Source organism: Rhinolophus sinicus, linkage group LG14 (genome assembly GCF_036562045.2).
Source record: "Rhinolophus sinicus isolate RSC01 linkage group LG14, ASM3656204v1, whole genome shotgun sequence".
In the NCBI taxonomy this organism is placed as follows: domain Eukaryota; kingdom Metazoa; phylum Chordata; class Mammalia; order Chiroptera; family Rhinolophidae; genus Rhinolophus; species Rhinolophus sinicus.
The window spans coordinates 28,658,247-28,682,643 of NC_133763.1; the positions used below are offsets into that span (position 1 = coordinate 28,658,247).

At 37.0% G+C, this 24,397-nt stretch overlaps 1 protein-coding gene across 5 annotated transcripts in view; it reads right to left on the reverse strand.

Annotated features, from left to right (window-relative positions):
- Nucleotides 1-24,397, reverse strand: part of SPIDR (scaffold protein involved in DNA repair) — a 565,282-nt gene that overhangs the window by 168,758 nt on the left and 372,127 nt on the right. For all 5 annotated transcript variants that reach the window (XM_019716799.2, XM_019716801.2, XM_074319015.1 and 2 more), the window contains 2 exons: nt 16,374-16,569; nt 14,492-14,742 (listed from right to left, as the gene is read on the reverse strand). In XM_019716799.2, the coding sequence (XP_019572358.2) occupies nt 14,492-14,742; nt 16,374-16,569 (447 nt within the window). The remainder of the gene's footprint in view (nt 1-14,491; nt 14,743-16,373; nt 16,570-24,397) is intronic.

Sequence of the window (24,397 nt, forward strand, 5' to 3'; positions counted from 1 at the left end):
TAACAGGCATTCAGGGAGCCTGTCCCACAGGCTTTTCCAGAGGCAGTGACTGGAAGCAGTCTCTTCTTCTAGGTAGCCTATTCATATGGGGACATCTATGAATGTCTATATGGAAATGTGCATACTTTGTGTTGAACTTAACCAACTGAGTTAATTTAGTTTTACTAAATTTTACTAAGTTAACTGGACATATGTATCCAAGCAGAGGAGACAGGCGATTCACAGCTACCACAGGGCAAGCAAGTCAGAGAGCCCTCAGGGACTGGGCTTTATTGCTGCATCTCAGCTCTTTGGGCTGTACTCTCCCCTGCTTCTACCCACCCTAAAAAACAGACATCAGATACTCTTCTTTATGAAGCACCTGAAAGAAATTCAAAATTTAAACATAAAACAAAAATTGGAGAGGAGACGATGTATTAATGAGTAGTATAAAAATTGGAATTACTTACATTCAAAAGTTTTAAAGATAAGATTTACCGTCCTTGCTGTCATTGTAGTTTTCCATTTTTCTATAGCTCATGGGAAGACAGGCCCTCAAAGACCTTCAGTTTTTCCCTATGCAATATCTGTGGTTTTCTTAGATAGCCAGTGTTCTATTATAATTTATCTGTGTGCAAAGATTCAAGGTACAAACCTGAATAAGCTACCTCTAAGTTTCCCAAGTCTATTTAAGTGGTATTTTGACATTTATTTCATTCTTCTTCTTCCCACTCCCAAACATACCAATACAGTCTGGTCCTCTCTTCGTGTCTCCTACTGTAGGAGCCTCTGACACCTGCATTCAGATTCCACACCAGAGAGAGGAAGAATAGTCATGCATTTAAGGGAAATAAAATGGCATGCCAGGACACATAGCTGAGGACTGCACATAGCAAGTGTGCCATAGTGTTTGAAGACCTGGAAAACCTCTTCTTACCAGCTTCCTCTGGATGACTCAGTTCTTTTGTTTTATTTACATCATGGGTTCCTTCCTCCTCAGGTAATTAAGTTCCATTTAATGTTAAATGTTACGTTTTTATCCTTTTATCGTTTACTTGTTGCTAAATTTTACTAATCTTGACCTCTTGTAGTTCTACATTAATTGTAACAAATGCCTTAATTGCCTTAAATCATTATCAACTGGATTCTTTTTCTTTTTTCTTTATAAATATCCTTACTCAGGAGCTGATCTTATTTCTCCCTACCACCTCTCTAAATGCTGCTCCTCTTTGCCCATTTCCTGCTGGTTTACACTGACTGAACACTCTTCAAGGAGCTCAAGTCCCAGTGTTTCATTTTCTGAAACTGGTGCAGATTAAACTTCATCTCTTTACTAAAGCAGAGTATTCCTGGCAATTCCTACCTCACTAACTTCTTTGTCAGTCTCCTTAGAAAAATGATGTATGTGTAGTACATCCTCATGGACTGGTTAGTCCTGAGCAAAAAGGGGAATATACAACCTCACACCACGTCTTCAGCTATTTACTTGGCCTCTACTTTCCCCCATCTACACATATTTGTTAAGTGTTGATTATATTCATAGTCCTGCACCAAAATCAGGTAAGTCACAGTCCTTGACCACCGAGTAATAAATGACAGAAGTGAAATTTAAAAAAAAAAATGTATGGGCTTATTTTGAATAATGAACAGGTATATAGCAGTGCAATGTATAATACCTGTTCATTATTCTCACTATATAATCAAGCATGTCTAGATGCTTTTGTATCTGTTACTCTCTTTTTGTATCTGTGCAAATAAATGTGAAAGTTCAGAACATTTAGGTCACTGCAAGGCCAACTGGTCCAGAAGAAACAAGGGTATCTGTTCATGTGTCACAGTGCGTCTCTCCTATGAAGAAGGATACTCTTCCAAAGAATTGTTTTGGAGGTTCTGTTTGCTCAAGTTTTCTGTGGAGCATGGGGCTGATTTGCTCACATTAATTAGAACTGTAGAGCAAAGAAATGAGCACAATAATGGTCTGCACCCCTGCCTGCCAAAGGTGAGTCTACCAAGACTGCTAGCTGGCTGCCCCAAGTGCTCTGGGTCTAGCAACGGCTAGAAGACAGGGCAGAATAGGTCACTTGGCAGAGTCAAACAGGGAGAAAAGGGGCAGCAAGGTGTATAGACTAGCTAGAGCAGGAAGTTGAGTCAGGTCTCACTTGACCTCACCTCATCTATGCTTCTTTGTCTATTGAGGTATGAGGTGCTGTGTGCTTTCATTTGGCTGCCCTTGCAGACTTTGCCAGGCTGTGTGCTCTGCCTCTTATGGCTCTTCTCTGTACTGTCACCTCAGAAAAGCACATTCCAGAGCTGCAATGTGGTTTATAGAAACGTTCTAGTGTAACCACAGTACCGCTCCAGATCTGAGCTATAGGCACAGCAGGGCAGGGGTGCAGACCATTAGAACAAGTTTCTAGGGAAAGTAGGTCAGGAACAGGCAGAAAATTCCATGCCTTTTATACAGGGCCACCTTGAAATCATTCTTGCTCTTGATGGATAACAGATGCTGGAACATAATCAAGGCCAGATTAACACGCAAAGTTAGAACTATGGATTCACATACCATCTCTGGCTACGAATCTGGAAAATTACTCTTGTTATCTTCATTCTGTTGTAAAAATTTTATTTTCATAATGTCTGTATTCACATAAGTAGGTTGTTGTCATTCCTTTTGATCTTTTTCCCTTCAATTCTGTCACTGGTTTAATACATATAAAAATAGGAACATTTATTGCTATTTCATATTATCAATAGCTCATTAAGGATATATATTCAAGGTATGTTAGAGGTAGATGTGAAGATGAATCAAAAGACATGGATTGGTAATACAGAGTATTTAAGAACATGAACATACTGCTTTCAAATTAAATTATACACAGCTCTGATTCTACTCTGATTTAATATTTCAATCAGCTAACTGTAACCTGATACTAGACTAATAAAGTGATAAAAAATTAAAAAAGAGATAAAGGATAGAAAAAAGGATCCATTTTCTGCCATCTAGAAGGGAGAAATTACACATGGACACAATACTGCCAGCTGTCATAATGCCAAAAAAAAAGATACAGTTAACTGATATATTTAGGGACATATAGAGTAGGTACAGTATTTGCAGAAGATGCAATAATAAACACTACTACTATTACTACTACTAGTACACACAATTTTTACCTGATTGGAGTTCACAACCTTATAGTAAAGACTGACACATCTATAACTATAATACAAATAGATATAACAGTTATAAAACAAATAATGTTAAGAGTGTCTATTTGGGGTTCAGCATTTTATAAATGTTATCTCATTAAATCTTCAAAATAACCATCCAAGGTTGGTACTAATGGTACTAACTTCATGGGGCTATTGTGAAAATGAAAAGAGTTAAGATTGTCTGTCTGTCTGTCTGTCTGTCTGTCTGTCTGTCTGTCTGTCTGTATCTATCTATCTATCTATCTATCTATCTATCTATCTATCTATCTATCTATCTTCTCCAAGAAAATATAGTTGGTAGGTGGAAGAGCTCAGGATTCACACCCAGGCTTTTCTGTTTCCAAAATTTGTTTGTTTTATTCTACCCTACTAAATATGAGACTAATTTCATAGGGGAAATCGAGAGATTCCACAGGGCAGGTGGCATAAGACTGGGTAGAGAAGGATGCATTAGGACTTTAAGATTAGAGAATGGAAGGAGACTGAGGAAAACGACTTAGAAAATGAGCTACTGTGACAGTATCACAGCCTCGAATAACCACTTCTCCTTCTCTGCCTTAAGATAATTAAATGAATTGCCAGGGCACTTAAGAAAGAAAAAGCACATCCTGATTGGAAATGAAGAAGTAAAACTATCTTTATTCAATGATTACATGATTGTATATATGAAAAATTCTAAGGAATCCACTAAAAAAACTATTAGAGCTAATAAGCAAGTTCAGTAAGACTTCAGAATATAGGTCAACATACAAAATTACTTGCATACCTATACATTAGCAAGAAACAATCTGAAATGAAACTAAGGAAATAATTCCATTTATGATAGCACACAAAAAGGAAATACTTAGGTATAAACTTAACAAAAGTACAAGACTTGTAGACTGAAAATTATAAAGCACTGCTGAAAGAAATTAAAAATCTAATTAAATGAGAGGACATCCCATGTTTATAGATACGAAGATTAAACATTGCTAAGATGGAAACTCTCTTCAAATTGATCTACAGATTCAACGTAATCCCTATCAAAAATCCAGTGGGTTTATTGCAAAATTGACAAGCTGATTCTATATTTATATGTAAATATAAGAGATTCAAAGTTCCCAACATAATCTTGAAAAATAAAGTTAGAGGACTCTCACTCCCAGATTTCCAAATGTCCTATAAAGTTATAGTAATTAAGATCATTGTGGTACTGACATAAAGACAGACATACAGATTAATGCAGCAGAACTGAGAGTCCAGCAAAAAACACTTATTTTTATGGTCAATTGATTTTTGACAAGGGTGCCAAGAAATTCCATAGAGAAAGAATAGTCTCTTTAGCAAATAGTGCTGGAACAACTGGATATATACATGCAAAAGAATGAAGTTGGGCCCCTGCCTCACACCATATACAAATATTAACTCAAATGAGTCATAGACATAAATGTAAGTGTAAAAACTATAAAATTCTTAGACGAAAACCATCATAATGTTGGATTAGGCAACAGTTTCTCAGATGTGATACCAAAACACCGAAAGCATAAGTGACCAAAAAAAGAAACGATAAATTGAACAGCATCAAAATTGTAAACTTTTGTGTTTCAAAGGCTACTATTGGAAAAGTGGGGGGAAAAAAAAGGTTAAACAGGAAAAAGTATTTGCAAATCATATGTTGGTTAGGATGTGGAGAAATTAGAGCTCTTATACATTGCAGGTGAGCATGTTAAATGGTGCAGTTTCTTTGGAAAAGAGTTTAATTCCTCAAATAATTAAACACAGAGCTACCATTATGACCCAGCAATTCCACTCATAGATATACACTCAAGAGACATACATCCACAGAAAAACTTGTACACAGATGTTCACAGCAGCACTATTCATAGCAGTGAAAAGTAGAATCAACCTAGATGTTCATCAACTAATAAATAAACTATGGTATATCCATCCAATGGAATATCCTTTGGCCATAAAAAGGAATGAAATACTGATACATGTCACAACACGGATGAACCTCGAAAATATTATAAATTAAGGAAGCCAGTCACAAAAGACCCATATTGTATGGTTCCATTTATATGAGATGTCTAAAACAGGAAAATCCATAGAGACAAATAGTAGATTAATGGTTGTCACAAGCTGAGGGAAGGAGGAGCTAGCAGTCACAAAAATGTTTTAATATTAGACTATGGTTATGATTGCACAACTCTGTAAATATAATAAAAACTGTTGAATTGTATACTTTAAATGGGTGAATTTTATGGCATGTGAGTTATATATCAATAAAGCTCTTTTGGAAAGGGGGGGAAGAAATGAGATAGATTCTCTTAGTATCTCTTCAGTCAAGCTCCAATGTCTAGATCAGAGTACTCATTAAAGAATGATGAGTATTTGATCTGTAATTCCATGGGCTCTGATACTATTTTACCCTTCACAGTAAGTCAGAATATGAACAGGTGGAATGGCAAAGAATATAAAAGATCTGGATGTCAATTAGTAAGATTATCGGTAGTATGACAGGACTAAGCAGAAAATAGGCCAAATGACCTTGGGATATCATAAGGACCACCAAGAGCTGTTTTATAATAAAAAAGAAATAAGGAAAAGCTAAGAGGTAGACAATTTAGATTAAAGGGTTTATTTAAGACTCATGAACACAGCTAATGATTAAAACGTGATTTGAATTTAATGAGGGAGCACAGTTAAGAAAATCCTAAAGAATGGGCAATGGCATCATTTATGAGGATACATTTAAAAAAGGATGTCCTCCTGTCATATTTTTTGCATCACTATAAGTATATTCAAATCATTGAAAAAGAGTAATTCCAACTTCTGTAGAACATGAAGAAGGAAAGAAACTTCAAAAACTTCAAAACGAGTAACAATAATGACCCAATGAAAATGTCATGCTAAGTAGGTCAATCAATAAACCCATTTCACAGACTGTTAGTATGTTGTGGTATATAAAAGAAGAGCAGGGGAAATAGTCCCATGTGCTGTTGATGAAAAGGAGTTGTAGTCTTCCCTTTGGGCTCTAACATCATTGACACATATGTACCACTCTTCTGGAGAAAGAATGCCATGACACTCCATGTTTGTACACAGAAAAAGAGATGTGAATCCCGTATACCATTCAACCATTTAATTGGAAGAAAAGTGCAAGTTTACAAGCAGGGAGAAGGGCTGCACACACCCAGGGAGACCAGGTTAGTGAGCACAGAGCTGGGGAATCAATGTGTCACTGCTGATGGCTTTCTTTTCAAAAGGAATCTAGCAAGCTTAATACAAGAGTCTTTCTCTACTGTCCCAACAACAAAAAAAAAGGCTAATAATCATCACAAAGACCTCTAATCATCCTATTCACTATCTGCTAGTTCATGGTCCTCATTCTGATTTAATACTGGGCATTTTCAACATTAGGAGTCTGGGATGTCTTCAATGCTCTAGACCAGTGGTGTCCAAAGTTTTTTCAACATTTTTCACCAAGGGCCATATGCGGTAAAATACACAAACAGCCGGGCCACTCACTCAAGGTGAAGTACGTATTGCCTCACCTGGTTTATTTAAGTAAACTAAATATATTTTTGGAATTTGCTGTGGGCCAATTAAAAATGGATTGCGGGCCGCAATTGGCCCGTGGGCCGCAGTTTGGACACCCCTGCTCTAGACAAAGATAAAAATCGTATGCCAGCCGTAATTACCAGTACCATCCAATACTGGACCCAGGAATAGGGTAGTTTTATGCAACATGTTTATTGCAGAGGAACTTCTATACATGCATCATTTAGAAGGCAGTGGTCACATTTCACACATGAATTTACATAAATGTTTGTTTTTTAAAGTATATAAGCATCAACTCCTTGTTGATAAGTGGGATGAGGGCCAGGGTGGCCAAAAGCATAGAAGTAAAAACCAACATGAATCAAGCTTCTCCCACAACCAGACAATTAAACTCAATACTAACACAGAATGCTGATTTATAATTTGATGTCTTTGCTTATTTTAGGTTTCTATTAATTCAACAATGTTGTTTATCAGTATTTTACAATTTTTAAGTATTCGTGCTTGCTTTCTTAGAGTTAGTGAGCCATCCTCTATTGAGTGCTTATTATATGGGAAGTATCATGCTAAACTCCACATACATAACCTCATTTAATCCTCCCATGTATTATGGGAAGTATTATAATTTCAATTTCACAAATAAAGAAATATTATTTGCCCTAAGTTTCCCTGCTAAGTGGTGAAGTCAGCATTTGAATCCAGACCAGTCCGATTCTAGACAATTTGCTCTTTCAATTAGCAGGTGACTCTACCTCTGCATTTTTAAAAGAAAAATGTCTCTTGAAAACAAGAGAGAGAAATGTCCTCACTGTAGTTTTGTTTAACGTTGGACATTCTCATTCCCTTATGTAGCAACAAAACCCTTGCTATCAAAACCTGTTCCTTCTGCGTGCTTCCCACTGACTCTTCAGCTCCTTGTGAGCTGGCTTCCACCCTCACCACTTGCCTGTACCTTCTGTTCATAAAATGACCAAGGAATTCCTCGGCAATCCACTGCATCTGTTTTCAGTCCTCATTTTTTAAGCTTCTTTGCAACACTATACTTAGCTGCCCACTCCCACACATGGAAAATCCCCTATCCTGAGTGCCTACCACAGCGCACTTGGGTGTTCCTCTTGTATCACTAGACCTTCCTCTTCAATCTCCTTGGATGGCCCATTTTTTCTACCAGTTCTCCAATGCTAGAGGACCACAGATCTCGATGCCAGCATTTCTTCTACTGTTTATGTCTACTATTTCCCTAATGTGACCTCGTCCATTCTCTGGCTTTAGATAGTTACTAGCCGTGACAGAACACCTCTGGAAGGGGGTAGGGAGAAGAGGAGTAGGAGATACCCCCTATGACAAGGAGAGATGAGGGGATCTGCCTTTCATTGTATGCCCTCTAGTGCCTTCGGAGCTTAGCACCATGGACAAATATAACCTATTCAAGTTAGCTAACAAAATGAATGTACATACAAATATACACATTGACCAGTTGTAGGCTGAAAACCCCCAAATATTTGCCTCCCACCCAAAATCCTTCTCTGAATTTGAGATTTGGATATCCAACTTTTTCATTTCACATCTATTCTTGGATGTCTCATAGGAATCTCAAACTAAACAGCCCCCAAACTGAATTCTCAAGCTTCCCTCCAATCCTGTTCTCATTCCAGTTTTTCTCATCTCAGTAAATGGCCCATTATTCTACCAAATAAGGAAACTGAGGTTTATTCTTAATATTTCCTTCTACTGTACTCTCCCCACACACTCAATCTGTTACCAAGTCATCACACACATGTAGAATATGAACCTTTTTCTACATTTCCCAGTGGTGCCATATGAGACTCAGGAGCCTGGACTGACTTAGATTACTGTAGCAGCCTCTTCCTGGGTTGCTCTGCTTCCACTAGGACCCTGCTCCATGTTCCCCCTCTTCCCAAACGATTTTTTATCCAACAGCTAACGCTGTCTTTCAAACAGGTAAATCTTATTTTGGGTCAGAGAGCAACCACAGCAAACACTATAGTCCCCTCATGTGGCCTACAAGACAGTGGCAGACCTGCCTCTTTGGGCTCTCCTGCTGGCCTATTCATCTTGGACACACTGGCTTTTCCCTCCTGTCTAGGAGCTTTGAGAGGTAATCTTTCTTTTGCATGTAATTCTCTTTCATCTGCCTTTTACCTGACTAACATCCACTTATTTTTTACATTTTTATTTTTTTATCAGTTTCATGTGTACAAAACAGTCATAGTTAGACATTTATCATTTATACCCCTCACAAAGTGATTACCCCTTTCCCTCAATCTACTACCCCTTTGACATTGCACACAGCCATTACATTTCCACTGTCTCTATTCCTAATGCTGTACTCCGCTTCCATTCTTGTGACTATCTCTCTCCATATATATATATACACACACACATATATATGTATATATATAAAATTATAGTTGACATATATTTATATATATAATATACACATATACATATATGTATACAAAATTATAGTTGACATTCATTATTATTCAGCTTCAGGTGTACAGTGCAGTGATCAGGCATCTACAGCATCCCTGAGGTGGTCTCCCTAATATGACAAGTGTCCATCGGTTACCTGGATAGAACATCCACTTATTTTTGAAGTGTCATTTAAAATAGTATTGCCTTAGAACACCCATCCTTGAATCCTCTAAACTAAATTCTGTCCCTTTTCCATTGGTCTCTCTCATGGTGTTCTACTTTTTCTTACCAGAGCATCTATCACAACTTATAATCATAAATGTATTTTTTTTATTATTTTGTGTGGGACTCCATGAATGGCAAGAATAATGTCTGGTTTTATTTTATATATTTTTAAAATTTCTACTGGGGAATATTGGGGAACAGTGTGTTTCTCCAGGGCCCATCAGCTCCAAGTCATTGTCCTTCAGTCTAATCGTGGAGAGCGCAGCTCAGCTCCAAGTCCAGTAGCCGTGTCATGCAGGGACTCATGCAAGGTCTCTGGTCCTGCTCCCCACATAAGAACGCAGGACATGGTGAGGCCAAAAAGGAACACCCACGGAGCCATAGATAGGGGAGTCATACCACTATAATGTCGCTGGCGCCCAGCGAGACACACACAGTAGTACACACACGATCCGCAGTCCGCCATTCACTTCTCTGCCTGCCAACCAACCAACCAATCAACGCAGTCCCGGCAGTTATATCAGTAGCCAATTGGCTCACCGGTTACAGCTGACAGCCAACCAATCACAGTCGATGGTCATTCACCACCCAAGCCAGCCCCTCCCCACACGAGGCAGAGAGACTGGAAACTGCTCTCTGGGACTCTGTCCCCACAGCCGTTTTCAATCTTTAGTTGTAGAGGGTGAAGCCCATCATCCCATGTGGGAATTGAATCGGTAACCTTGTTGAGAGCTCATGCTCTAACCAACTGAGCCATCCGGCTGCCCCATAATGTCTGGTTTTATTTTTGTAAGCGGGCATTTTCCCCGCCAAATCGCGTCGTAACGCGGGGCTTTTTTGACATTTTCTTGCCAAAATTAGACTTTCCGTAAAATATTCATATCTTTCGATCTATTTGATATTTTTCTATGAAACTTTCAGTGTTTTAGTTTAAAAAGAGGTGCAAAATATGTGTTATTCTCGTCTCCCGCGCTTTGGTATAAAAAGCGATATGACGAGTTTACTCGTTTCCCACAAAAAATGTGTTAACCACTGCAGACCCAGAACCTGGCCGAGGACAATGGTGGATGTTTTTTTCTTATGGAAAAGTTGGAAAAAATATAAGAGACTAAAGGAAGTCAAAAGATAAAATGAGACTAAAACATCAAGGTATAGAAAAAGGAAACTGTGCTTCCTGAGTTCAGCCCAATGAATTTCTATGAAACTATAAGGCAAGATAACTATTAAAAACTGTTAAACTCGAAGGTTCTGTCCGTCAGCTTTTTGTCCAAACGCATGACCTTTGAGCAAGTTCTGTGTTCTCAAAAAAGATGAATTCTCCCATTATAAATATTTCTGCAGTGACAGGCAAGAAAAATCATGCATCCCTAAGGGAAAAAATTAAGTTATTTGTCTCTAAGTTAAATATCTCAAGGAGAAAGGAAGTGAATGCTACAGAAAGGGAAAAAAAAGGCAATATTTAATGGCAATTACCATGGACTGGGAGCAAGGTAATATGGTCTAGATTCTGCTCTGCCATGAGGTAGGAACTCACTAGGGTATTCATTTTTTCTTGCCTCAGTTTCCTCCACTATAAATTATCTCCAAGACCAGTGTTTCCTTTCTGCTAAAGAAGCCTATGGTTTTATTAGTCATGCATTTATTTAACATCCATTCAACATAGAGTGGATCTAGCTAAAGGTGTTTTTGAGCTCTGAATAGACCACCTAGATTAACGGTTAGGGAGTGTCTTCTAGAATGGTTTTTCATTACTTTTGATTTTAGTGATTTACAAAACGTAAAAGTTTGTGTTGGTTACTCTGACTTACAACACCTTGAGAAACCTAGTAGAAATGTTTTCTTTAATAACTTGAGTTAAAGGAAGTCATCCAGAAGAACAGTGGACAGGTGACTTACATATTATATTTCTGAAATCTAAAGTATATTTTTGATAATGTTTCATAGTTCAGAGGACATGAGCCTTTTGATTGAATTTATCTGACCCTGTTCAGGACCAGTTGGCTTCAAATAAATTTCCTTTAATTTCAAAGCTGGCAAAAATTGGGCTGTCTGTCATTAGAAGATAAGCTCTTACTAAACTCAGAAAAGTAATATTGCTAGAACACTGGGAACAGACTGAGACTGACACCTATGATCGAGGTGCTAAATAAAGTGTTTCATGAAAAATCAGCTGACCTGCTTTGGGCAGGGAAGAGAGACTTACTGTGGCAAAGTTTATGCCTTAAGACAGAGTTGTTTCTTTATTTTTTCCCCATAGGCCTTACTTTCTTCTGATACGGTAATTTTTGGTACTTTATAGAAAACATATAGTGATCAAAACTTTCAGTTTACTGATAGTTAGAAAGATATTTGGGGTAAATTATGACAAAAGAGAAGACCTAAAGCTGTCTTCAGTAGTAAGGGGTCATTGTGCAATTTCCCTTCTGTGTCTGCTGCACTCATGCCTCTGGACAAGAATAACTCAAATGTGTTGCACACGGTGTCACTCAAATTTATCTATGGTCAATAAGTTGTGGGTAGAAACTGCAAGCAGAAAAGAAAGGGATCTTCTAAGCTATATACTTAAGACTTCTCTTATATACACATTACATGTGTATGTATAAAAAAGGTCTACATTAGAAAATATATTGTTACATGATTCTCCAAGGCGTATACTTTATTATGTTTTTCTTTATAGATACATTAACAAAGAATTAGTAGAGGGTTAAGTATAATTTTACTTCTGTATTATTAATAATTTGATTTGTAAACTGGATCATTAGAGCAAATGAATCCAGAAAATATTAATAATTAGTTATACAATAAGACCTTTTTGTACCCAAAAGATGTCTCAGAAGCCTTGTCCTCAAACCCAATGACAAATGCAGGGTCCTCTGTCCAAAAATTAATTTTTCTACATAGTCCAATTAATTCTCCCCATAGCTGGGCACTTTTACTTCTCCCGCTGCCCCAGGATTACTTGACTCTTGAGTCAGCCTTAATCTAAACACATCTTGGTTCTAACTCAATTTTTTCCCTTTTCAGCATCAATACTCTCTACAACCCTGTAATTTTAGGATTCTATATCTCATTATATTTTTCTTTTTGTCCACCCATATAACTGTCAGTTTCCTCATCTGTGAAATGGTACTCTAGCATCAGCATCATACAATCTCGTGTGTAGTACAAGAAACATACCACACACAATGCATTTCATTATATCTGAATAAATGAATGTTGTTTTCTTGCTTCTGAGGTTTATGACCGGCCTTCTTTCAATCCACCACAAGCATAGTCTCATTTGATATGTCTTAGTGTGTGTTCTAAGGTACAAATCCAAAGCATTCATAATACTAACCACTGGCAGCAATTCACCAGACTTTAGCTTCCAATTTCTTCTCTTTGTTCAACAAGTAAAACAAGTACCACTGAAGGAGCTGGAGTGACAACCTTCAAAGTGCATGTTGTGATTACTCATAAGGAAGCAATCTTACTGTCAGTTTCATCTTGCCTTCTCATGATTGTGACTCAGTCTCCACAGTCCCCATCTCCTCAGAGTTTGTGTACTAGGCTGGGAGAGCTTTACCAAGATCCTTACTGCCTAGCATATTCAGTATTTCCTTCTCCAAAACCTAACACTGGATACATACCATAAAAAAAGCAAAGCAAAATGAAAATTTGTCTAATCTGTAACTGTCCCAGTTAATTCTATTTAGATTTACCATAGATTTAAATCAAAGAGTACAAGACTGGTCTATAGCACAAGTCATGGTAAAAACCTTAAAACTGATGTAATGGATTGTATACACATACACATTCCAAACAAAATGAAAAATTTCTATAATCCAAAAGAAATATTGTCTAACTCCATACCTAAAGCAGACTTTTTGAAATTCAGAGTACTTTCAAATCAAGTGCCATCCACTTGAAGATTTGTAATTAACACAGAAGTGTTTCCTGTTGCTCCTTCCGAATAGCATCAGAAGGCACCATTAAAATAGAATGATTATTAATTATTATTTCTACAATATGTATTTTCTTATTAAGAGTACATAGAAAAAATTACTGATAAACCAACATCAATATTTTTAATTTCTATTCTGTTGTAAAACCTTGAGGGCAACTTAACACAGAAAGAAAGACAAACTCCAATGGTTACACCAAGGCTGACATAAATAAACTCTTCAGTCAACTATGTGTCTACAGATATTTGAAAAAAACGTAACATCAGGCCTATACCTGAGTAGAAAAGAAAACATCATCCCCATAGTTCATATGAGCAAAGTACACTGAATCATGTGTTTGGCCCTGGTTCATTATCCATCTAGCTGTTCTGTCCAATAAGGTAGCCACTAGCCACATGGGGCTACTTAAAATAAGTTAATAAAAATTAAATAAAATTTAGTTCCTCAGTCTCACGAGCCATATTTCAACTGTTCAATAACCATATGTATTCAGTGGCTACATCACTGGATAGTACAGATATACAACATTTAAATCATTGCTGAAAGCTCTATCAGGTAGTACTGATGTAGATTAAGACAGTACTCTGTGAAAGGCTAATTTACAGATTTATTAATTGACATTTACCAATTCAGGTTTTTGTTTTTTTTATGTGTTTTTCCAAGACCCATCAGCTCCAAGTCAAGTAGTTGTTTCACTCTAGTTGTGGATGGCGCAGCTCACAGTGGCCACACAGGGATCAAACCGGCAACCTTGTTGTTAAGAGCACTGTGCTCTAACCAATTGAGCTAGCGGCCACCAGGTTTTAAGAGATATAAAACATGACAGTGATCTTTTTAGGTGTGGTAAGCACATGTCTTGGCTTTTCTACAACAATGCCAATATTTCTTATATTTGTATTAGGTATTTGTAATAACATGAACCAGTAAGGTAAAAGTACATGCAACAAATTAAATTATTTTAGTAGGACTTTTTACATAAATACAACAGATAGACTCCTTTGTCACACCATGGTCCTGAATTTTGATGCAAGAAAGAAAGAAACAAACAAAAACAACCCATGTATATGGGGAATGCAGCCAAGAAATTGCTCCCAGAAGAGCCTCTGCTTTCTCTAAGTGATTCTCGGCACCCATGCCTGTATCTTGTCACTCACCGAAATCTAGGTGGGTCTGAGCTGGGTGGAGCAGCTGAGCCACTTCCTAGGTCACACCTCCATGGAAGAGAGTAAACTCTCTGCACCACCACTGGGACTCCAACTCCCAACCATGTGGCAGCTCCTTGGCTTTCTATTGCATCCAGGAGAGAATCCCTCAGAGGAGATTGGGCTGAGAAGTGCTGTTTTGCTTCTTCTTCATGTCTGTGGGTCCAGTTTGTCTCCATGGTGGTAAGACCACTATACAAAACCTGGCCAAGACATGCAACGGGAACCGTTTTAGTTTTGACTCATGATGGCACACTTACATACCAAATAATGACATTCTTAGGTAATCCTCTGATGGAACAGCAGAACACTAAAGGAAAAACAAAACATAATATAAATTAAAGAAACATAAATACAAAAAACAAACCTATGTCAAGGACCTCTGTCTGCCAGGTAACCAGTGTTGCTGAGGAGGGCAAGGTGAGCAAGAGTAACATGGAAACAGCAAAGAGTGTTTCCTATCAGTGAAGCACAGACCATCTTGGGACTTTGAAAACATGTAGAAAATCCTGCTATTAAAATACCTCATAGTAATTTAGAAAATTTTTCTTTTATGAGGCAACAATCCCAACAGGACAAACTAAGAAACAAAACAGAAGAATGACTTGGGTTTAATAAAACTAATCATATGATTAAGTGCATGTTATGTGCAGTCTATTAGGCTAGGCACTTTACATGCTCATGTAGTCTCCCAGCAATCCTTTACAATAATATTAAATATCATAATTAGAAAACAACACTTCTAGAGTACTTCCTATGTTCCAAGTACTTTCCTTTACATATTGTGCTTATGTAACATTTGTATTTAACGTTAACAACAAACCAAAGAGGTAGATCATGTCATTATCACCATTTACAGATAAGAATACTGAGACACAGAGAAATTAAATATCTTGCCCAAGGTCACTTACAAGAAGGTGGCTGAGGCAGGACTGAACCAGAACATGTGGTTCCAAAGCCTATACTCTTAACCACTATGCTATACTGCAGCTTAATCATCAATATTGATGAAAACATAGCTCATGAATTTAAAGTAGTATTGTATTTTGTGCCACATTTTAAATCTGGTACAATTAAATTGATTAGAGAGCCCTCCTTTTTGCGTAATTCTCTTCAGACAGTTCTTTTGACAGTCAAAGGGAGATTCTACTTGATTAAACATGTACAAAACAGGAAGAAAGTTTGTCTACCTTTCTATCTTTCTTAGTTTTCCTCATGCTATCTGTCAGTCTCAGCATTTTTCTTCATGCTATGTGTCAGTTTCAGCATTCCATTCAATACTGATTCAGGTAAGTTGGTGACTCTGAGGGAGATGCACTGGGAGCCACACACCTTGGAGTGGTCCTAGGAGTGCCCTTCATGCCCACTGCAAATGGAGTTTAGTGGTTCCCTAAATTCATCTTGGCAGACGATCATGGCTCAGGGCCAATAAAATCCCCCTCAAAATCTCCCATTTATAATCTCAAGTTTATGCAGCTCTTTTTATCGCAAAGGAGACAGATATTGTGAAAAAGAAAACTATGATTTTTTAAATAAATAAAAGAGGGCTTAAACAAAAATCTTAGACAATTATAAGATGAGAACAGAAAAAAACAAACACTCATATTTCAATAAATTAGAAGATTAAAAATACATAATTAAAAAGATGAAATACTATAAAAAGACCTCAAGTAAATACTGGACTGCAATTTTTTAAAGTATAACAATAACAAGATGCTCTAGCATACATATTTCCTGAATATCTAGAGGAAGACCAAAGGTAAACATCTTCACTTACCCTAAAACCCTTTCAAATCCAACAAAGCACAAAACATCTAAGCCAATGAGAGTTTACCTGGCTTTCTGGTGAACTATTTGTTAGACTTTTAAATCTAAACATCTGGGCCAAAGTGATGCTTCTTCTTGGAAGGGATGTGTCCCAATATTGTGCTTCATGTGTTATTCTTGAATCTTCTTTGGCAACAACTTTCTGACAAAAATAAGTGTTCAGAATAACAGGGCAGGCTCCATTTGGTACAACAAGCATTTGCCTGGAAAAGGGAAAGACATATAACAGTTTATTTGCAAAGCTGGATTCCCCTCATGTTCTTGCTAAATCAGGAATACAAAGAACAATGACTTGCCTACTCTGGACAGATAAAACCTAGCCTGAGTGACAGCTACCCTCACATGCTCAGAAGTGACTGTCAATGGATCTGATTTTACTTTTCCAGTGAAAGTCCTGTGTCAGGAGAAGGGATAATGAAAGAAGGCCATCCATCTAAGTGCTTAGGCTTGAGCTCCCTCAGGTCCTCCTGTTCTGGTAGATGATGGTGTTAGGATGCCTCAGGGAGAAACGCAAGGAGTGAGCAAAGACTGTCAACAGGCTCAAAGAATTACCCTGACATTGAAATAAATGCTATTTACAAATAAAACCTTCAGACATTCTGACACTCTAATCTTTCAAATAACATGACATCAAATGCCAAAGGAATGCTTTCAAATGGACTATAGTCACTGAAATGCCTCACATTTAAGAAGAAAAGAAGTCTGGGAATGTAACAAACAAATTTTTCTGGTTCCTCTCAGACAGATTCAGAAGATTTCAGAAGACTAACACTCATGTCTCAAAGACAGGTAGTGCTCCTTAACATTAAGGAAAAAATTACGGCTTCCACTCCTAGAAAGATGGAGGAGACATACTTTCCTCTATTTCTTTCATTAAGGACAACTAAATGCTTGACATATGAAACTAAATATAAGTAGATACTGAAAGGTGGAGAGAAGAAGGCAGACCCGCTAGGACCTAGGGTCCTTGGAATCTAAGGAACAGCATAGTAATGAGTTCCTAGATTTTCTTTTTGCTTCTTATATCCCAGACTTGGCACTGAAGAACCTGGCAACCTGGAAGCAGTAAAAGGTACAGACAAAGAAAGTCCCATATAAAACCTTACTTTCTTTAACCAAAGGAGTAGGGAAGGAGCAGCCGAGTGAGACAAAAACTTCAAAAAAATAACTGGTCTACTTTAGGCCAACATCACATAAAAACTGTGACTCACCACCATGCACACTGGCAAAGGGTAAGTGGGGAGCCCAGATTTCCAACTTCATCAGGTAGTAATGAAGAGCATGTATAGCCCAGCTAGGGTGGTGTGATACAAGGTAAGATAGGGTGTTGGGACTTTCATCATTGCAACAAAGAGTTGTTTTTTTATATGATCAATAAAATTGACTGACAAAGGAAAAGACAAAGAAGACATAAATTGCCAGTAGCAAGAATGAAACAGAGGACTTTACTACAGACTATCATAAAGCTAGTAAGGGACTACTATGAACAACTCTACACACAAAAATTTTAACTACTTAGCTGAAATGGACCAATTCCTCAGAGGAATTGGAGAAGCTTGTGATGAACCCTCTCCCCCCATATGCAAATCAAGACCGTGGGGACTACCTGGGGGGCCCTGGACTTCCACCCCCCACCTAACATTAGTAACCAAACATCCTTCCTCACTACTCTGGCATACAGTAAGAATAGGCCTAGCAGAGAGTCCAGACTTTTACCACTGCCCAGTGGTACTGAGGCCACCTTCTGCTCCACCCCATGACCTTCTTCCAGTATTGTCAGTGGAAGCCATGTGGAGAGCAGTAACAAGGCACCCTCCCAGCCAGGGTGACGTCTATTGAAGTCCAGCAGGAAGCTGAAACTCACATATGCTAAGCAATAAAAAGGAGTCATTTCCCTCTCAGGTATCATTGGAGGACAAGTGGGAAATCTGAACTTCTACTTCCACCTGGCAGTAACAAGCCCTCTGCTCCCCTCCATTTCTGAGAGCAGTGTCAGACAAAGACACCTAAAATAGGTCTAAGTAAGATTCATAGTCTCATATAATAATATCCAAAATGCACAGGTTGTCAGATGACACAGATGTTAGAATTACCTGACAAAGATTCTAAAGCAGCCATTATAAACATGTTTCAATTAGAATTACAAATGCACACAAGACAAACAAAAAAATGGAAAGTCTCAGTAAAGAAATATAAAGTCTTGGTAAAGAAATATTTTTTAAATGGAAATTTTAGAACTAAGAAATACAATAATAAAAACAAAAAACTCAATGGATTGGTTCAACAGCAGAATGGAAGGGACAGAGAAAAGAATCAGTGAACCTGAAGATAAAATAATAGAAATTAACCAATATGAACAACAAAGAAAACAGACTGTAAAAACAATGAACAGAAACTCAAGATCTGTGGAAAGAAAGAAATAAAAACGGAAAAAATACTGGCAAATGCAAGGGGCTTTTCTACTCCTTGGAGTTTTCAAATTTTATTTGGATTGAAGCAAAATTATAACACTGTGTGATACGGTTCTAAATGTATGCACAGAAAATATTTAAGACAATCATATTATAAATGGGGAGAGTGAAGGGATGTAAGAAGTAGTTTCTACACTTCACACAAACTGGCAAAATGTTGACCCAGTGGACTGTGATAAGTTATGTATATAAAATGTAGTGCCTAGAGCAACCAATAGCTACAGAAACAGATATGCACAAAAATATTATAAATTAAAATAAAATTCTAAAAAAACGTTCCCATTACCCAAGTGAATCCAGGAAAAAGAAAACAGAGAAAAGGAAAACACAGTGAACAAAGAATAAACAAAAAATAAAAAGGTAGAGTTAAGTCCTAACATATCGATAATGGCATTAAGTGTAAATGGTCAAAATAAACCAATTAAAAGACAGATTAGCAGCGTGGAATATCAAACAGGATGCATCTACATTGCTGTCTAAAAAAATCTGCTTCAAATATAAAGATATAAATAGGATGAAAGTAAAAGGATGGAAAAATATTTATCATATAAACATTAATACAAATATAGTGGAGGAGGAGTACTAACATCAAATGAATCAGGCTTCAGAGCAAAGAAATTACCAGAGACAGTGAAGGATATTAAATAATCATGAAAGGTTCAATCTACCAAGAAAACATAGCAATCTTAAATGTGTATGCACCAAACAACATAGATTCAAAATACATGAAACAAAAATTAACAAAACTGGAAGGAAAAGTCAGCAAATCCACAATTAAAGTTGGAGACTAAAATAGCCCTCTCTCAATATTTGATAGAACAAACTAGACAGAATATCAGCAGGGATACAGAGGAGTGCAACAACAATCAATCAATCAACAGGATCTAAATGACATTTGTAGAACACTCAACCAAACAAACATAGGATATATATTCTATTCAGGAGCCCACAAAACATATTCCAAGAGAGACCACATTATGGGCCATAAGACAATACTCAACAAATTTAAAAGAACTGAAATTATATAGTGTGTTCTTTGATCAGTGGAATCAAGAAAAAGATAACAGGAAAATCTCCAAACACTTGGAAACAAAAGAATACACTTCTAAGTCATCCATGGGTCAAAGAGGAAGTGTCAAGGAAAATTAAAAAACAGCGGCAGCCGGTTAGCTTAGTTGGTTAGAGCATGGTGCTCATAACACCAAGGTTGCCGGTTGGATCCCCGCAAAGGGCCACTGTGAGCTGCGCCCTCCACAACTATAGTGAAACAACTCCTTGACTTGGAGCTGATGGGTCCTGGAAAAACACACTTGAAATAAAAATTTAAAAAACTAAAGAAGAAATTAAAAAACAAAACAAAACAAACAACCCCAAAGCATTGAATTCAGTTAAAATGAAAATTTAATATATCAAAATTTGTGGGAAAGAGTTAAAACAATACAGATAGGAAATTTTATAACACTTAAAGCTTAGATTAGAAAAGAGGAAAAGTCCAAAATCAGCTCCTAATTTAAACACCTAGGAAAAAAAGAGCAAAGTATACCGAGAGCAAATAGAAGAAAATAATAACAGAAATCAATGAAACTGAAAACAGGTGAACAACAGAGGGAAAAAAAATGCAACAAAGAGTTGGTTTTTTATATGATCAATAAAATTGACTGACAAAGGAAAAGACAAAGAAGACACAAAATACCAGTATCAAGAATGAAACAGAGGACATTACTACAGACTATCACAAAACTAGTAAGGGACTACTATGAACAACTCTACATACAAAAATTTTAACTACTTAGATGAAATGGACCAATTCCTCAAAAGCACAAACTACCACAACTTGGACAATAAGAAACAGATTAGTCAACCAGACCTATAACTAGTAAGGAATATGACTATGTAATTTAAAAATTCCCAAAAAGATATCTCCAGGTCCAGAAAGTTTTACTGGAGAATTCTACCAAATATACCCAGTTTTATACAATCTCTTTCAAAAAACAGAAGAGGAGAAAACCCTTCCCAATTCATTTTATAAAGCTAGTATTACCCTGATACAAAAATCAGACAAAGACAGAACAAAAAATTTTAAAAATTTAAAAAAGAAAGGAAAGAAAAGAAAAAACCCCAGAAAACTACAAAGCAACATATCTCAGGAATATAGATGCAAAAATCCTTAGCAAAATATTAGCAAAGAGAATTCAAATACATAAAAGGAATTATATAACATGACAAAGTGAGATTAATTCCAGTGATGCAAGACTTGTTTGATACTTGAAAATCACCTCCATCACTTTAAAGACGAAAGAAGAAAAGTTGTATGAGCTCAACAATGCAGAAAAAACATTTTTTAACATTCAACACTCATTCATAATAACAAACTCAGAAAACTATAGAGAACTTGCTCAGCTTCATAAAGAACATCTACCAAAATCCTACAGCAAATATAATTAATGGTGAAAGAATAAATGCTTTCCACCTAAGATAGGAAACAAAGTATGTGTGCTCTCACCACTTTTGTCCAACATAGGACTGGAAGTTCTTGCCAGTATAATAAGGTAAGAAGAGCAAAGAAAAGAAAAGAAAAAGACATATATCAATAAGGAAGAAATAAAATTATCCCTATTTGCAGATGACATGATTGCTCATGTAGAAAATTACAAAGAAGCAACAAAATAACTCCTAAAATTAATAAGTAAATTCAGCAAGGTCACAGCACACACAAAATCAAATGTATTTCTATATACTATCAATGAACATTTGGGCACCAAAATTAAAGATCTAAATCATTTATAATTTCAAAAATAAACAAAAAAACAAAAAAATTTTTGATGTAAATCTAACACATGTACATGACTTGTATGCTGAAGCTATAAAACACTGAAGAAATAAATCAAAGATCTCAACAAATGGAGAGACAGACCATATTTATTGATTGAAAGACTCAATGCTATAAAGATACCTATTCTCCCTAAATGGATAGAGTTAAAGTAATTCCCATCAAAATCCCAGCAAGATTTTTTTGCAGATATACATAAGCTTATATAGAACATCACCAAGATAGCAGAATAGGAGGACCTCACTCACATCCCCCCACACCAACAATAATTTGGCAGCCATCCATAAATAAAAATGCGTTTGTGGGAGCACTGGGATTCAGATAGGAGGTTGCAAAACCCCGGTGGAGCACAAGACTGAGGAGGGCCGTTTTGAGAAGGCAGGCGGCCTATGACTAGGCGGCAGACATGCCAATTGTGGTCCTGGCTACAGACCTGGAAACCAACCTCATTCCCTTTGAATTGGGCCACAAGCCCCATTTGTCCTTGGCCCTGCCACCAGCACCATCTTCCAAGGGACCTGGCAGGAGCTATGCCCCCTTGAGCTTCAGGTAACAGGCCTGCCAACCTCAGTCCCAGCTGTGGACCCTAAATCAGTCCATGACCCAGCTCCAGCCAGGTTTGCAAACCATGTATCTGATAAAGGATTAATATCCAAAATACATAAGGACCCATGCAACTCAATAGTAAAAAACAAATAACCTGATTAAAAATGGGCAGAGGATCTGAAAAGACATGTTTCCAAAGAAGACATACAAGTAGCATATACATGAAAAGATGCTTGACATCACTAATCATCAGGGAAATGTAAATCAAAACCATAATGAGATACCACTCACACCTATTACAATGGCTATCATCAACAAAACAAGAAATAAATGTTGTTGAGGGTGTGGAGAAAAAGGAAGCCTGTACATTTGATGCGAATGCAAACTGGTACAGTACGGAGATTCATAAAAAAATTTACAACAGAACTACTAGGTATATGATCCAGCAATCCCACTTCTGGGTATTTATCCAAAGGAAATGAAATCAGGATCTTGAAGAGATCTGCAATCCCACGTTCCTTGCAACATTATTCACCACAACCAAGATATGGGAAAAACCTTTGTTGTTGACAGATGCATGCATAAAGAAAATGTGACACACACACACACACACACACACACACACACACACACTCACAAAATGGAATATTATTTAGCCATAAAAAGAAGGAAATCCTGCCATTTGCAACAGCATGGATATGGATGAACCTGGAGGACATTATGCTAAGTAAAATAAACCAGACACAGAAAGATAAATACTATACAATCTTGTTTATATGTGGAACCTAAAAAAGTCGAACTCCTAGAGGCAGAGATTAGAACTGTGGTTGCCAGGGGCGGTGGGGTGGGGGAATGGGGAGATGCTGGTCAAATGGTAAAAATTTTCAGTTATTAGATGAATAAATTCTGAAGATCCAATGTATGGCATTGTGACGAGAGTCAATAACATTATATTTTATAGTTGAACTTTGCTAAGAGAGTACATCTTAAGTGTTTTCACCACACATACATAAAAGGTAACTATGTATGATGAGGGATACGTTAAGTAGTTTGATTGTGGTAATCATTTCACAATGTATACGTATATCAAATCATCACCTTGTATACTTTAAATACATACAATTTTTATTTGCCACTTATACTTAATAAAGCTGGGAAAAAGTAAATAAAATTTACATGAGAAAGCAAAGGAACTAGAATATCTAAAAAAATTCTGAAAAAGAATAGAGTGGGTAGAATGACTACACGATTTTAACACTTACTATCTATGAATAGTTACAATAATTAATACTATGTGATATTGGTGGAGAAATAGACATGTAGATCAATAAAACAGAATTAAAAAAACCCCAGAAACAGATTCCACAGGTATTGCCAACTGATTTTTGACAAAAGTGCCAAAGCAATTCTATAACGGAAGTAGCCTTTAGATATCCATGGGCAGAAATTTAACTCAGAATGGATCATAAATATAAACTATAAAGCCATAAAACTTTTAGGAAAAAATATATAGGAGAAAACCATCATTATCTAGTGAAGCTTGGCAAAGAATACTTAAACTTGAGATAAAACAATTTTATTCATAAAAGAAAAAAAATTGATAAAAGTGGGCTTCAACAAAACTAAAAAAATAAAAATTGCTATGAGAAAAACCCCGTTAAGAGGATAAAAAGACAAGCTACAGAGGGAAAATATTTGTAAACCACATATCCAAGAAAGAAGTGGGATCTACAATATATAAAGAATTCTGAAAACTGCAAAAAAAAAATAAAAAATGAACAATTCAAATCAGAACATGGAAAAGTTATGAACAGACAATTCACCGAAGATATATACAAATGGCAAATTAACACACAAAAAGATGTTCAATATCATTAGCCATTAAGAAAATGTCCATTAAAACTACAATGAGCTTTCCATCCCCAGCCCCCACCCTTTCTGGCCTGCCTAGGGCGGGGCAATTACATCGGCGGAGGCACTCCCAGGGATCAGCAGTAAGTGGCAGATGCAGCTCTCAGCTTTCAGCAGCTGAGGAATCCCCTGCCCGCCACACACACACAGAGGGAAGAGGTGCCCTAAGACTCAGGAGAACTGGACACAGGGCTGGTGGTGCTACTCTCAGTGTGCATATGTGCCGGCAAGGGCAGAAACTGCACTGGCTTTGTAAAACCTACTGTCCAGACC